Raw genomic sequence first — 16,072 nt, forward strand, 5'->3', positions numbered from 1 at the left:
CTCAACATACAGGAGACTTTTCCACACTGACTGAAAGTCTAAGAATTTGTTTACGGGGATGCGATCACATTATTTTTTTGTCTTTATCTCTATTCTAGTCAGACATTCTAGCAGAAATGCAAACTCGTCTATCTATTATTCAGTTCTGGTCTGCCTGTATCCCTCAGTTTCTTGTCCTTAGCTGACGGAAGTGGTACCCACTGTGGTCATCTTGTCTGCTTCAAGGTTTGACATGTTCTGCATTCAGAAACGCTTTTCTGCATACTTTGGTTGTAGTGAGCAATTATTTGAGCTACTTTTTTTCCTGTCAGTTCACAGCTGTCTGGCCTTCTCCTCTGATCTCTGGCATTAACACTTTCACCCAGAGAACTGCCACTCACTAGATAATTTCTCTCTCTGTAAATCCCAGACATGGCTGTGTGGGAAAATTCTAGCAGGTCAGCAGTTTCTGAATAATCAGATCCTCGCATTTGACACCAAAGTTTTTGCCAAACTTTTCATCCTCATTCTGATGCTCACCAAAACAACCAAGATGATAAATCACTGATCAAGCTCACCAAAAATTGTAACAACTTGCAAATGAGTAAAAAAAACATATTTAAAACAGGGCAAACTCCTGGTTTTCACTGTTGTCCTGAACTTCAGCAGGTCCTCTTGATCATCAGCAGGTTCATATGAGGAATTATAGAGTGAATATGAATGCAAAAAGCCAAAATAGGAGTAGGAGGAGGTTGAAAAGCTCTGTAAACATGCAAGGGGTTGACAGGCACCTTCCACATGTTGACTCGTTATAATCATATACATATTTTTTTAATTTTTACCTTAAGGCCCAGGGCAGCAGCCATGTGTGCAGCCGTCCAGCCATCACTGTTGGCCTGGTTCAGCAGGGCAGCAGGCAGTGCCAAGGTGGCAGGAGTCACAGTGGGGTCACTTTGGGGTGGGTGATATAGGAGGAGACGCAGCATGTCGGCGTGTCCCGAGCGCACAGCAGCATGTAGGGCTGTGCAGTTGTCCTGCAGAGAGATAAAGGTGAGCATGTACGCTGTGTTGTGTTGGAGTTCAACTGACAGAATCTATTAGCGATACCTGACACCTTTCAAGTGAAGTGAAGGTGTTACATACTCATATCAACTCTGCTGCTTAGATATACAAGTGAAACAAAATCACTACCAATTATTATTCTAAGTTTTAGTACTTTCAGTTTATGAGAAGCATTAACAAGAAAAAACAAAACAAAAAAACACACACACCCAAAAGACCTAAAGACAATTGAATTCAGACTTTGGCATTTTCTAATTACAGAATAAAAAAACAAAGATTTTGAAGAAAATTAGCTCTGACATACTACACATTCAAGCTGTACTCTTAATCCAGTTCAGGCCTCCATGTTAAATCATTACATTTGACTGAACACACTGGCCAACATTTTCTTGTGGCTAAAAATACCTCCACGCTCAAAAGCTTAGATATGCTATAGAGACTCTGGCAGCTCTCTGGCTCAGCAGGGAAGTCAGGCTAAATGAAGACCAAAGCAGGTAACTAAATATAGGGGCTTCGTCACACACTGTCACAGTAACTAGCAGGCTCCTATGGTTACCATGGAAATCCAGAAAGCCCATACATCAAAGGGCTCTCAGCAGAGAACAGCCCCCCAGAGAAAGCTGCGATCCTTTATGTGAAATGGACAAAGTGTTTAACAATGAACATCATTAGTAACAAGTGACTAAATGGAAAAATGTGGAAAAGGGGACAGCGGTGTGTGTTTTAATGAAAGGATTACATTCTGTGCAGCATTATCCACAATACACGCTCAGGGCAAAATTATTAAACGAGGATTAAAACTGTAGCAAAGTGTGGTTTTTGTGAAATCACACACAATATTATATGGGAACGGTACATCTTCTCACTTATTATGCAAATGATGACCTTCAAATCTGAAAATTGTCTAAACATCAGTTACATTGGCAAGCAATTTAAAACATTAGCATTAAAGCATCTTACACCACTTGGAAATATCTGCAAGGAACTGATGATGTAAAAAAACACTTAAAAAGATATTAGTATGAACCAACAACCTAAAAAAAGCCCATATAGCTAAATTACATTTTTAAACCAAATGAATGCTCGCTTATTTTGATCTATATGAGCTGAACTGCTGTGAACTTGTACTGCAGTGATACAATGCTACTAACTTACAAGTAATTTTAATCTGTAAACAAAAAAAAGATATATAATTGGTGGATATTATTATTATTTTTAAGACAAATATGCATGGCTATCTATACAAGTCACAGGAAGCCAGGTTTTCCTACTATGTAGAAGTCAATAAAAATTTATTGTTGAGTCGTAAGTTAGACTTACCACAGTAGTCAGTGAGCGATCAGCTCCAGCGCTTAGCAGGACCCGGGCACAGTCCAGCCTTCCTGCCTCACAGGCCAGGAAGAGGGATGTCTGCCCCCCCACTGCCACTGTGTCTACAGCAGCTCCTGCAGTCAAGAGCACCTCCACACAGCTGAAAAGAGTTAGGCAATGTTAGTATCGCAAGAGGCGAATAAACTTGGAAAGTATTCAGCTGACTAAACTAAAAGGGAAACATTACAAATGATATAAAGGACATATAATAACAACGGTGGTATCCCATGGGTATCTAAATCAATTTACGTGTCAAAATTATGGCCAAATAAAACTGAAGTGCTTCAAACGACAGCAATCAAAGATTAAATTACATTAATTTATACAAATTCTGGTAATTATTCGATATTTTGTTGCATTTATTCTTTACTAATCATTCACAGTTATCACTCCTTATGGTACACCACCTGTTCACAGCCATGGGAAGACATCATTCACATCAGTCTGCTACAAAACTGATGGGAGTCCAGATCATCTCAGGAAAACTAAGCCTGTCAGCTAACACTGGGACTAAGTCATGATACCCAAGGGGGAAAAAAGACTTCACACCATAAAACAAGCTGTGTGTGTGTGTGTGTGTGTGTGTGTGTGTGTGTGTGTGTGTGTGTGTGTGTGTGTGTGTGTGTGTGTGTGCGCCTTTTGGATATCCCACTCTATAAATAACATGGTGATCAGATATTACAGCATTGCACATTCCCCAGCTGGCTCTGTGCATCCTCGCTCAGCCCACTGTGGCTGACACAGCCTGGCTCTAAGCACTGGGTTCATCTTGGCAACGCATCACAATCAATACGAGTGATTGCAACTGACAGTGAATGTAGTGTAGGAGCAGATGTTTCACTCATCTTTCATGGCTCATAATGAAGGATCTAGTAACGTCTGAAGAGGAGAAATTAGATAAAGTTGCAAACACGAATAGCTACTGCCAAGTCAAGCTGACTTTATTTCAGTTGGTTTCAGAAGAGGAGCAGAGCTAGTTTCAACTTGATTAATTAGAAAATTCCCTTCAGGCATTATTGAAGTTCTTACTCTTAGAAGTTAAACTATGCTCTACCAAACTACCAGTTTGAACTGGTGTCATTACAGAACTGAGCAAACAAGCTGCCATCGCTCTGGGCAGTGGAACCCAGCACAGTTAGCAGCATCTGCCTACCGGTTGTTTCACACATGGGAGGCTCCAGCTGTGCTTGTCTTCCAGCAAAGTATGCATAATGAGTCATCAATTGACAACACACAAACTGACTTCGGGGACCAGTGTGACAACAAAAAAAAGAGAGCTCAAGTCCCGAAAATACCAGCAATCTGTTTTTTTTTTTAGAAGTGACAAAATTGTGATCACTCTGGCTAAAAGGCTTTAAAACCATATGAGCTCACCTGCTATGGCCATGGGCAGCAGCAAAGTGTAAAGGTGTGAATCCATTCTCATCCAAAACATCAGCAGGCGATCCCGAAGACAGCAGCAGCTCCACACAATCTGACAGAGAGAGGAAGATGGAGGACTCTTTTGTAGTCTGCTGCTACACAAACATGACTCAATTTTTGTAACAGCATACAGAATTAACAAAAATACTTTAAAATATTTATGACATATAATACAAATATGAAAGACTAATAGTAATGTTCCATCAGGGCAAGCAAGGCAAGCAGCACTTCTCTAAAAGTGAATATCTATAAATCATCAAATAAAATCAGAGTGAAACTAATCTCTCTAGCTCAGTCTCAAACATTATTCTGCCCCATATGCACTAGCCTTTAAATTACTATAAATTACTATATTATCTTATAGCAACAGTTGCCTACTGTGTCTGGACCTCTGCTTGCCCCAATTCTACCGCAATCTAAATTTGATGGGTATGTCTGTGTCCTAACAAAAACTCAAGCTGGGCAGGCCAAGAGGCCACAAGCTTGTTTGTCTGCACATCTGCATTGTTGATAAACCCGTGACAGGAAAGTGATGGGAGAAAAGTAGACTAGAGAAGGTGCTAGAGGCTCTGCTTTCACTGTTTGGAGATCAGTTACCCACTGTGTTTGTGAAAACAGTGCTGTCATTAGCAAAGACAGTCACACAACAAGCACAAAGAATTGTGCAAGTCTTGAACTATCCTTCAATTTGCACATTTCAGCATATTTTGCTTGGGAAACAGGAAATAGATGCAGTGATGTATTGAAACATAAGCAAACATAAATGGAAATACAGCATATAAGAAAAAAAAAAAACCAGAGTTTGTACAATTCTAACCAGCTTGAAAGTCAATATTTGGCATGACTATCTTTATTCTTTAACACAGCCTGAGCTCTCTTAGGTAGCTTTCCTATACATTCTTTAAGTAGTCTTCAGGAATAGATCTTCTGGGTTCTTCAAGAACATTCCAAAACTCTCCTTTTAATGTTGACGGCCTTTTGTTCCATTCTCTGTCTCGATGATCCCACACTGCTTTAATAATATTGAGTTCAGACTTCTGTGGAAGCCAATCCATGCTTTTATGCACTTGCAGTGCGTTTGTGATCTTTTCTTACTGAAAAAGGAAGCCAATCAGACACTTTCCAGATGGCATAGCATTGCAGATTAAAATCTAACAGTACTTTTCTGGGTTCATATTTCCACCAATTTAACAAGATTCCCAACACCACTGCCTGAAATGCAGCCCTAAACCATGACAGAGCCTCCACCATGTTAGTTTCACGGCTGTAGATTGGCTCTTGTATCTCTGTTTTGACCACCTCTACAAGTATTGACAATTTGAAACAAGCTTTGATTCAAACCTCTATAAGACAAGTTGCCATTGTTTTTTTTAGCCCAGCTCTACTGTAATTTGACACACACACAGAGAAAGTACTACAATGTCAGAAAACCTACTATAACATCTCAGAGTGAGAACCACAGTGTACACTGAACTCAACAGAGCATAGAAGCCACTTTATCTTGTTGCCATGGATACTGTAGGTAGTGTAATATGGATGGTATCTTTGGACAAAAAGAAGCAAAACAATTATGAGAGAGGACTTCTATGAATCACTGAATCCCTTAGCAGTTATTAAATTAGAATTTTAAAAAAGCAACTTGTGTATTTATTACAAAGACACAGTTTTGTGTTACAGAGACAGTTCACTCCAAAAATCTTTTTCATTTTGTAGAACATTTATCCATATAGATTTTTTTTTTTTTAAATGGGGGGGGCAGTGCTCAGGTTTGGGGTAACTGATGTACAAATATCTACCTAAAATCAACCAATTGGCACTGTTTTATGCCAAAATATATGTGTTTATAAAAATATATGAGAAATCAGAAATTATGACCCAGTAACTCAAAATTCTATAAACCTTGGGTGGCCAGTTTCATGTACGTAAACACACACAGTGTCCCTGTGCAGAAGGAATGAGAGGTTCACCTCAGCATGACATCATGTAAACATTGATAGTGTTTGATTAACGCTAGAAAAATGCGTGTGTGTGTGTGTGTGTGTGTGTGTGTGTGTGCGCGTGCGTGTGTGTCAGGGGGCTTGGTGTATCCAGGTCATGATTTTGGGAAAGGCATGTAAACAATGGTGCTGAGTTTTTCCATTTCATGTTTGGAGCTTTGTGCAATCCATGACAAGTGCCCTCTAGTTCCACTATTTTCACGTGAAGCCAGACGTTTCTAAAACCCTTTCATCTTTTGAAATAAGACGAATAATAGCGATCATCAGCTACTACAGACCAGAAATTTAATCTCTAGAAATATGCCACAAGAAAAGGTGTTGTTATCTTAAAGTCACGGGTTTAACGAGTCACTCTATCTTATGCATTTGTTAGGCTGGGGTGTATTTACTCTGTCTGAGTTCTCTGTGCAGTCTGATGATAGTCTGCGTATACCTGTGAAGATGAGAACTGGGCACTATGTGAATAGCTGCTTCCTCTGCCCACTCTCTTTGTTTCCCTCTCTGTCGCACAAGACCTTTTTCTGTTTTTACTTTTGCATCTTTGCATCTAACCTTGTGCTCTGTCCTGGGTTGTTTGAGGCTTTTTGAGCCAGCCATATTTAAAAACATATTTGAAACAGGGAACTCAAACCAACTCTCCCTTTTAACATTTATCATAGAGAGTTTCAATCACCAGATCCTCTGAAATGTCCAATATTCTGAAATATTCTAAATATTGGACAAAGAAAAACAATAAATTAAAAACATCACCAATTTGTTTTCACATGAGTCTTAGCCATTGGGGTGGTTTAAAAAAAGTTGTACTGTTATTGTACTGTCAATCTTAAAAGAAATAGAAAGAAAATACCATTAAAATGTTGTATGTTTAAAAAAAAGCAATAAAGGAAAGCACTAATGAGATCCTACAGTCTGGAAAGCTTGTGCTCTCTCGTGCATTTGCATATTTCTGAGAGTGTCCTCTCTGTGTTGGCACTCCTAATATAAGCCTTCAGTTCAGCTGTCCTTCAGCTGCAGTTGTCATGTTCATGGATCAATGATCCTCAGCTGACAACTGGGTATTATTAAACATCTCAGCAGGGAAGCAAATCATAAAAGACCTGCGTATCTGTGTCTGTGTGTCATTATTCTGCATGCATTAATTATTCTGTTTTTGTATGCAGGGTACTGTGTTTGTGTCAGGTGGATGAGCATATACTCTGTGCTGAGGTTACAGCCTTGACATGAAAGGCTCGCAATCTCACTTAATGGCAGCCAACATAATGCGATGAGTCACAGCTCACCAGCACATGTCTAAGTGTTTATCAGCATCAGGCCTTTGTCCTCACTACATCTTCACACAGCTGCTGCAAAGAGCACGTCCTGCCAATGCTATGCTACACCTTCTTATCACCTAACTCAGCAGTTCCCCTTCGAATGTTTCAGTTCATGGTTTTGGCTTCCCAGCTCTCGCTTTTCTGTTTTGGTATACTTTCATTCTTTGGTTACAGCTGTCAGCTCTTTTCAGTACGAAGACCCTAATACTGTCACTCTATACCTGCTTCTCAGCAACAAACAGCAGAGAATGTCAGAAATCAGCTGGTGAAATTGGGGAGCAATTAGCAAGCTAGGCAGCTCCCTTTGAAAGTGGAGGAGACCAAACCTGAGTTAAAAGCACTCCAAATACATGCAGTTTTTTACTGATTTCTGTGAGAATGTGAATGTCCAACTCAGTTTATGGAAGTGACAGCCAAGTGAAATTTAATAGTTAAACTGATATGTTACTTTTACCAGTTTATTTTACCAGTTTATCATTTACACTGATAAGTATCTTGAAATGTATTGAGTTATTGCAGAATGTCAGTACACTGATACCACTGTTATTGTTGTAGTATCATATTGTTTGCTCCTCTGACTTCCTCATGCACTTTTTTACTTGTCAACCCCAGTACATAACCTGACACAAAATGTAAAAGCTAAAGTATAATCACACCATAAGTAAAGCTGTATGACAGGACAGAAAATCTGCTATTCAGTCTGACCACAAACTGAGCACTACAGCACTACAGGTTAAGAAAAAGGAAAAAAAATCATGTTAAATTTAGCTGAAATTACAAGATGAAGCTGCGTGTCAGCAGAGTATTAGCTGTGGTAAATACAAGGAGGTTTTGTGGTTAAACTGTTTTACAGCGTTTAAGTAATGTCACAACTAAATACTTTTACAAGAAACAGGAAAAGGGCAGCAACTCAGTCACTAAATCAGTTAAGCCTAATTTGTAGAGGCAAATGAACAAAGCCTTTGTGTTGTTCCATATGGTCACATCTGAGTGAAGAAGCCTCTTCAGCGTCTTATTCAAATGCAACTCCTAGATGGCTGCTTACAGGAAAGGAAAAGCACTATTGTAGCCGCATATCTCGTAGTTAATTCAACCTCTAGGGCCTTTATCGAGTTTGCTTGTTCATTTTATTCCATCCCACGGCACCCATGAAGGCACAGGTCCACTAACAGAACTGTGTGCTTGTTAAAAAACACAGTGAATAGAAATGCTGATAAGCTAGAAGTTATTTGAAATGGGACAAGAAAAACGTCTGAGTAACCGAAGCTCAAACTAATATTAAAGGCTTCAAACTAGACAAAAGCAAACAAGAACAAACCTCAGTTTGTAAACAGTCTCTCAGAATGCAAATCATACTTTCAAAACCTAACCTTTTTATTTTACTTTAATGTGCAGCAAAATGAAAATACTAGGAGTAGAAGGAAAAATGCACTGTTTAACTATGGTGCATGCTATTTATATATACAATGCCATTAACTAGACAACTCACTGAAAACCTTATGCATCATTGGGATCAGCAGTTCAGCACAATCAATTCAGTGTTAATCCTTTCTTTGTGTTTTAGCCTATCACCTTTTATTCACAGTCAATACAAATCATCACAAGGTCCTTAACGCTTTAACAATCAATCAATAAGTCAGCCTGTCAGCCAACCACTCACCAAACCTCACATTAGATCTCCATCCACAATGGGCGAACACACTATATTAAATTTGCCAAAAAGATAGCCACATTAAAAAATTCAGAGTCTAAAAGCCACACGTCTCCATCTACGTCTCCCAAGTTGTAAAAAAAGTGTCAAATTCAAACAGAGCTAAATCAGATTCAGACACCAGGACTGATGAATCAAATTCCACTTACCTGTGTGTCCATTCTGAGCAGCAGCAAACAAGGCAGAGGTTTGGTTGTGGTTGAGGTCATGGTTTTGATTAAGATGACTGGATTTTTTCTCCATGGTGGTGGTAGAGGTGATGTTGGTGGTAGAGGTGGTACTGATGGATGTGGTGGTGGTGGTGGTGGTAGTGGTGATGTCGTTGGTGGTTGGTTCTGGTTGGTTAAGCAGCATTGACAATAAAGTGACATTTCCCTGGGAAGCAGCTTGGAGGAGCAGGGGTCGCCCGCCGTCCAGGGCAGCAGGCCCACCGCCACTTAGAGAGGAGACTACGGAGGGACACCAGCCTGCAAGGGGAACGAGGAGTAGGAACAGGACAGGTTAAACTGGGAGGAGGAAGAGCAGGAGGTAGAGGAAACAGCTAGAAGTACTAAGTGTTGGAGCGCAAGGGTGTAAGAAGGTGGAAGGGAAAGGACAGCATATCTGTTTCACTCATTCAAAATAGTCTGCTTTGTCAAAGCAGCAGGCAAAGTTGCAGTAGTTAACCATTTCCACGACAGAAACAGTTGTAGCAGATGAATTAATCCTAGAATAAATGCTGTAAACAGCTCGTGCTGCTAAACACTGTTCAAACTCTTCAATCTTCATTCTTCTTCTTGTTGTGAAGATCCCACAATTTTAAATATAATAAAAATGAAAGCTGAATTTGGAAGAAACACCCTTCAGTCATGTTATGAGAGTTGACTTTGCACAGTGTGTCCATCAGAGGGCACTCTGCAACTAGATGTCACAAACACAAAAACAAGCTGATCCAATTGGACAGACGAGTAAATAAATAACTACACTCAATCCTTAACAAAACATGATGAGTATATCAGAATACTGGATTTTTAGATCACCAAATATCTCGAAAACAAAATCTCAAAAAGTCTGATTAGTGTCTAATGAAACTGAAGCTTCTTAAAAATGTATAGTTTTAAATTACTCACCTTAAACCAAGACAGAGACTGTACTTAATATCAGAATGTCTGGAATTGCTAATTGCTTAGTTTGTCACCACAGAAAGCAAACCTTTTAAAATAAGCTCTCAATTTAGCTTCTGCTATTCTACCTCAAAGCTATTACAAAACGTATGTGGTGTTTATTGTAATATATATGTAATATATGTAAAATATATATATATATACACACACACACACGAAGCACAAATCATTAGGATTATAAAAGGATTATGGGAGTAACACGGCAGTTTTGTTCCAGGAATCTGTGGTTTCCTCGGCTCCACTTTTCTCAACCTGAGATCAACTGTAATACCTAAAATATTATCCGTGTTACAAGCAAGTTAAACTCTAAAATCACTCAGTCTCCATAAATGTCCTTTAAAGTTTAAGCAAAAATTCTAACCAATCATGCCCTGCACTGATGACAATTAATGTGAAATATTTTATACATCCCTTTGTTGTGTCTTTGGTTATTTGAATTTTAAAGTCTAGCTTACCAGAGGGTTTAAAAGAGTTCTTAAGGTGACAATATTTATTTTTACTATCTACATATTTTTCACATTTTTTTCTGTTGAATTTGTTACCCTGCTGTGAAAAACCGATATTAAACTGAAAGCTTCCTTAAAGGGGTTGTTCGAAGTCTGCTAAAAGAAGCCTGCTAAAAACGGCTGCGGTTTAATCAGCTTGTGAAGCACGCTGCAGTCTGGACAGAAAAGCCTGTCATCGCATGTGATTAATACACAGCAAGAAGACAAATAGGTCTTTAAGTACCATCAGTCATCCACAAACACAATAGACAAATATATATATATATATATACACATATTATTTAGTCAGATAATGTGAAAACATACACAGACTAATAAATTACCACTGCAAACAGACAAACAGATGAAGTGAAGAAAAAACATCTAATTACCAACCCCAACAACTGCGCTATGACTACTACCCATGGGCCTATTGGGCCTGTTCAGAGTTGTCATACTTATTTCACTGTGGCAATTTCTGAACAGCAAGGGTTAAAAATAGGCTAAAGAAAGTGGAGAATTTGAGTGCTGAGGAGTGTTAAGACAAAAAGAGACAGATTCAAAAGAGTAAAGAAAAAGTGCAGCATTAAATCTCAAGAAGAAGAAAGCCCCAGCAGTTGTTCTGGTTGGAATTTTTGTGGTTTTGGTGCAAAAGTAGGATAAGAACAAAAGCTACAGAAACATGTATGCTGACAACTGACTTTATGGTTTGGCTTATAACTGTGATAAATAAGTCAAAGTGTGGAAGAATTTCTTTCACACTACTCCACAGCTTTGTCAGATTTGTAAGTGGGACATGCTGCAATCGAATGCAAGAATTTCATAAAGGCTGGCAATAAAGGCGTTGGATCTGCTATTTTCAAAAAAAAGAAAGAAGAAAAAAAGTAAGATATGGCCATAAAAACATAGTCAGGTTTTTCAGTTGCATGCCAGATTCTTAAATATAAGGTGCTTTTCCGTTGAAGGTGTTTTGCTCTTGCCAAAACATACAGTTACATGAACAGATAGATCACTATATAATGCATATACTATAATATATGATATATATTAAATATATACGCTGGTCGTGGTTTTGTAGCTTTTGCTATACCCTCATGGAAATCTGGGAAAACACACATTACTAAGTGTTGATCAGCAACCAGACAATACAGAAATATTGAACCTAAACATCAAAATAATACCCAAGTTCTAATAAGCTGGATTTAACTTTAATCACACCACACAGTGCAACCAATCAAAGCATGAAATTCACATTACAGTGAATAGAAATGCTAACATTTATATCAAAGCCAACAAGTTGCATACAGAGTGCTGTCAATGGCAAACAGTCAGTCAGACTAGTTAATGGAAGCTGAAACAGGAAGGAGTGCAGGAAGTGGAGGAGTAATCATTGCATGCTACTGGAGGATGGAAAAGGGGAAGGGAAGGAGAGAGCAGCCTCTGGCATCAGCTTCAGAGAGGATAGGGGGTTACTTTTAGAAAGCCCAACAAACCAATATGAATACATGAGAGCACCAGGAGGGGCGCTGGCCTGTCTCAGTTCACCCTGAAATTCTCCTTCTGTTAACCTCTTGTCTCTGAGCAACAGCCAGACACATCTTAGTGACATGTTCTAAATGTCTGCTGTTGATACTGATGCTGACATGTCTAATGTGACATCATGGGAGATGAAAGGTGCTCAGGGGGAGGGCATATTAAAGGCAGAGAAGGAGAGACAAGTTGAGAGAAAATGCAGTGAGTAGCATTGGATCTTGTAAGGCTTTTCAGGGTTGGGGGGCAAGAACATAAACTGAGCTGACCCATGTGTCGTTTCTGCAGTTATACCGGTTTTCCTGTGAACTGATCCTTAATGCTGTGCTAAGCTAGGCAAGGCTAGCATCTTGGAAAGACAGATAAAGAAAAGAGGCAGTGGGCAGAATTGGAGGGAGATGCAGCAAAAAGGAGCCCCTTTACCTGATGCTGTTGCCAGGGGGCTGCCTGATGAGGCACGGGGACTACAGGAGGATGGAGCACTAATGGAGGAGGAGGTGGAGGGGGGGTTTATGGAGGAGGGGCTACTGACAGTGGTGGCAGAGCTGATGACTGGGGGGCACTCTGAACATGCTGCTGCTGGATGCCGCTGAGGGCCCCGGCCAGGCCCTGGGGAACGGCACGGGGGGCAGGCACCCACCTGAGAGGCCGTCAGGGCTGGGACCAGGTCCAAGGCCGGTTTTGGCGGCAGCTGGGGTGTGGCTGGTTTTAACCCAGCCCCAGGGGTGCGGCTGCTGTCCCCCACCCCCTTGATGGGTGGATGAGGAGGAGAAGGTGTCTGGGAAAGCCCTGGCTTTTTGGGAGGTATAGGAGGAGGATTTCCCCTGTCGATCCTGGCCACCGTGGGAGACTTTAGGCCAATGGGGTGGCTCAGGCGGCTGGGAAAAGGGCCTCCCTCTGAGGCAGAATGGGGCAGGCCTGGACGCAGGGGTCCAGTCCCTCCTGCAGGAGGGCTGGTGAAGCGTGAGAGGACCTGTGTGACGGTGTGACGTGCTTGCTGCTTGGCAGCAAAGTTATCGCGGTTGGTGGGAGAAAGGTCACGGGCTGGAGGACTCTGGGATGCCGTGCCATTTTGGTCCTGTTCCTGGAACTTGTAGCGGGCAGCCTGGACACGGGGACTGACCCCGCTGGGTAAGCCGTGGGGGGCATTGCCCTCCGAGCCATTTTCTGTCTGTGCCAGTCCTCCTGAGCTGCTGTGGACGATTCCCCGGCCAGTCGTCTTTGGCAGGCTCAGGCCCACATAGTTGGCAGGGGTTGGTTTGACAGGTATAGTGAGAGGGGTCTTCTTAGGACCCTCCACCTCTGTGGGAGGCAGGTCCGTTTGGCAAGACGCTGTTCGAGAACTAATGGGCTCTGTAGCTACAGAAACAGACGTCAGAGCTTTAGGTTTGGGTGGCGTACTGGTGGCAGCAGCAGGTTCTGGTCTACTAGCAGCAGGCAGACCAGCTCCATCCTTGCCTTCACCCCTTTCAGTCCTGAGCTGCTCCACCTGCTGCCGCAGACTCAGGCTTTCTGCCTCCTCACGGCCCAGCCTTGCACGCAGCTGTTCACGCTCCGTGTCAAACTCTGACAGCTGCTTCTCCATCTTCGCCTCCATCTGTTGGCTGCGCTGGCGCTCAGAGCTCAACTCCTCCTGGAGTCGGCCAGAGGTGCGACTCTCCTCATCCAGGCGAGCCTGGAGCTCATCAAAGCGCTGTGACTCCTCTACGACCCGTGTGGCAAGCTGCTTGCACTCTCGGACTAGCATCATGACAATATGCTTGTTCTTCTCACGCTCATCCTTCAGCTGTGCCGTCAGCTTGCGGTGCTCCTGCTCTAAACTCTGGAGCTGCAGTTTCTCCATCTCCAGCTGAAAAAGAAAAGAAAAAGCAGTCTGAGAGCAGTATTACAGATCACAGACATTACAGCTGAAACTTGAATATATACACAATAAGAAACCAAAAAAGAAATCATGCTAAGTAATTCAGGTTACATGTGTGCAGATACAAGAGGATATAATTTACCTCTACAACGTCTTTAGTGACAGTATTACCACTGGGCATGTGACATAATGACAATTCACTGACATCTTTAAAATAAATCAATTGCAATCAAGCATACCACAAACTCACAGATTGTATGTGCTGTACAAGCTCAGTAAGTGTCACCCGTATGTCAAATATCCAATCCCCAGCTCACACCTCACTAGCACCATGTCTTTGATATGATCTTATAAAGCAATCTGACACATCTTTTAATACCATAGTAAACTTCAGGTTTAAATAGCTGAACCTTCATTCTGAGGTAATGCAGGACCTCAATTGTGAATGCATTAATAAATCAAACAAAAATTGAACTTTTTTTTAAGGAGAACAGGGAACATAGTTTAACCCAGATTAACCAAATCAGCCAGACAAAGTAGCTGAATTAAAACAGAGACAAGACAGGTCTTATTCCTCTACAAGGTGGTTGAATTTATGTGTCTCTATGTCAGAGTCTCTGCATACGGTTGAATTTCGATGACTTGTCAGACCAGCGGCCTCTATATCTGGAGCATCGCTGCTATTATTAGCTCAGAGTTGGCTTCACAGGGGGGGGGCTTAACTGGGGCTCTCCACCCAACTGACCCCATCTCTCTAACAAGCCCCAAACAATAGAGCTGACACTCTGCAGCTCCTATCCCAAGTGAGACCCCTCCCAACCTTAGCTAACTCCTTCACTCCTGCTGTTCCAAACCATCAGGGAATAGATATCACCACCAGCTGATGCTGAGGAGAAGTAAGGGCTTTATAAGCAGGAGGAGAGCCAGGGGAATGCCAGTTGTTACTCAAAAGGAGGTGTTACGACTAGCTGCTAATTGGGTGAGGATTATGTCTGCTGTAAGTCAGCCTAATGCCTCAGAAAAACAAATTTAGGAACGCTGTACATGTAGAAACACACTGGGAGGACTAGATTAAAACCATGTGGGATTAAGATAACTTTGTAATATGCATGACTCCATGTCTCCGATTAAGGACAACTGGAAAAAGCTACGGAGTCTTTTATTACATTCATTTCTAAATGGTTTGGCGTATTGTAGACAATGGTGTAACAGACAGAATACTTTGCAGATAGAAACTTCCCAGCTTTAGATTTCTTTAAATTCCAGATTCGGAGACTCACCCCCCACCAGCACCATACCACACCAAGTTTTTTTTAATTGTAGGTGTGATTTTCAGCTGTCTTATAGATTGTCTGTGATGATTTTTTAAATTACTGCTATTGCTAATAGCATTCTTAATACAAGTGGGCTACAAAGAGTTTCCAGAAATCTTATACTATGCCTACAGATGATACAAATTGTTATGTAAAATCTCTTTACACAGGTTAATGTTGGTCCGAACACAGAATTAGAAGCCCCTTTAGTGGCAGTAGGGTGTTAGTTGTAGGGTGGGATAGGGTCTTTCTCCAACTTCACGACTGATTCATGGAGAAGGAGATAGCAGGACTTGGGGGTTGCCTTTATTATTCCCATGAACAAGTTCAGAGTGTGTTATGTATTAACTGCCTGATTGTCTTCAGCTTGGCTAAGACCTCATGGATAATTCAGTAGCTTACTCACAGGAGGACAACAGAAGTGGAAACAGACGGAGGGGATAAAGATAGCACGAACTAGCCAGGTGAAATTCACTCTACCCAGCAACCAGAAGATCTCTCCAAGCATGCTAAGCCTGTGTCTTTTAGCAGTGCTGGTTTGTTGTTGTGTCACTGGTCATTTTAAGAGTTCCAGTGCCTGACACATTCGCTGATTGACTGTTTGGGTACAACTGGGCAATCAGTGGTGATATGGTGATTTATTATACACCAAAAAGAGTACACAGCTTCCATCTAAGAAGAGGATGCGCTCTCCTAGTACGTTGCTCTGTTGTGCCAAACCAAAATCATAATTTAGCACCACAGCAACTGGAAAAAACTTAAGGAACAATCTCAGACAAATCTCCATTTCACCAATTTATATTCACCATGTCAAATGATGTAAGAGTACACTCCTGTCTGTTGTTGCTTCTTATATATTTAAGCC

The 16,072-nt window shown here is 41.3% G+C and overlaps 1 protein-coding gene across 1 annotated transcript in view; it reads right to left on the reverse strand.

The window, feature by feature from the left end:
- cttnbp2 (cortactin binding protein 2) overlaps nt 1-16,072 on the reverse strand; it is a 98,361-nt gene that overhangs the window by 20,870 nt on the left and 61,419 nt on the right. Inside the window, exons 4-8 of the mRNA XM_031736290.2 lie at nt 12,457-13,882; nt 9,005-9,322; nt 3,787-3,886; nt 2,362-2,512; nt 822-1,013 (exon numbers count right to left, since the gene is read on the reverse strand). Coding sequence (XP_031592150.1) covers nt 822-1,013; nt 2,362-2,512; nt 3,787-3,886; nt 9,005-9,322; nt 12,457-13,882 — 2,187 coding nt within the window. The remainder of the gene's footprint in view (nt 1-821; nt 1,014-2,361; nt 2,513-3,786; nt 3,887-9,004; nt 9,323-12,456; nt 13,883-16,072) is intronic.

This window comes from Oreochromis aureus, linkage group 7, assembly GCF_013358895.1.
Source record: "Oreochromis aureus strain Israel breed Guangdong linkage group 7, ZZ_aureus, whole genome shotgun sequence".
Taxonomy (NCBI): Eukaryota; Metazoa; Chordata; class Actinopteri; order Cichliformes; family Cichlidae; genus Oreochromis; species Oreochromis aureus.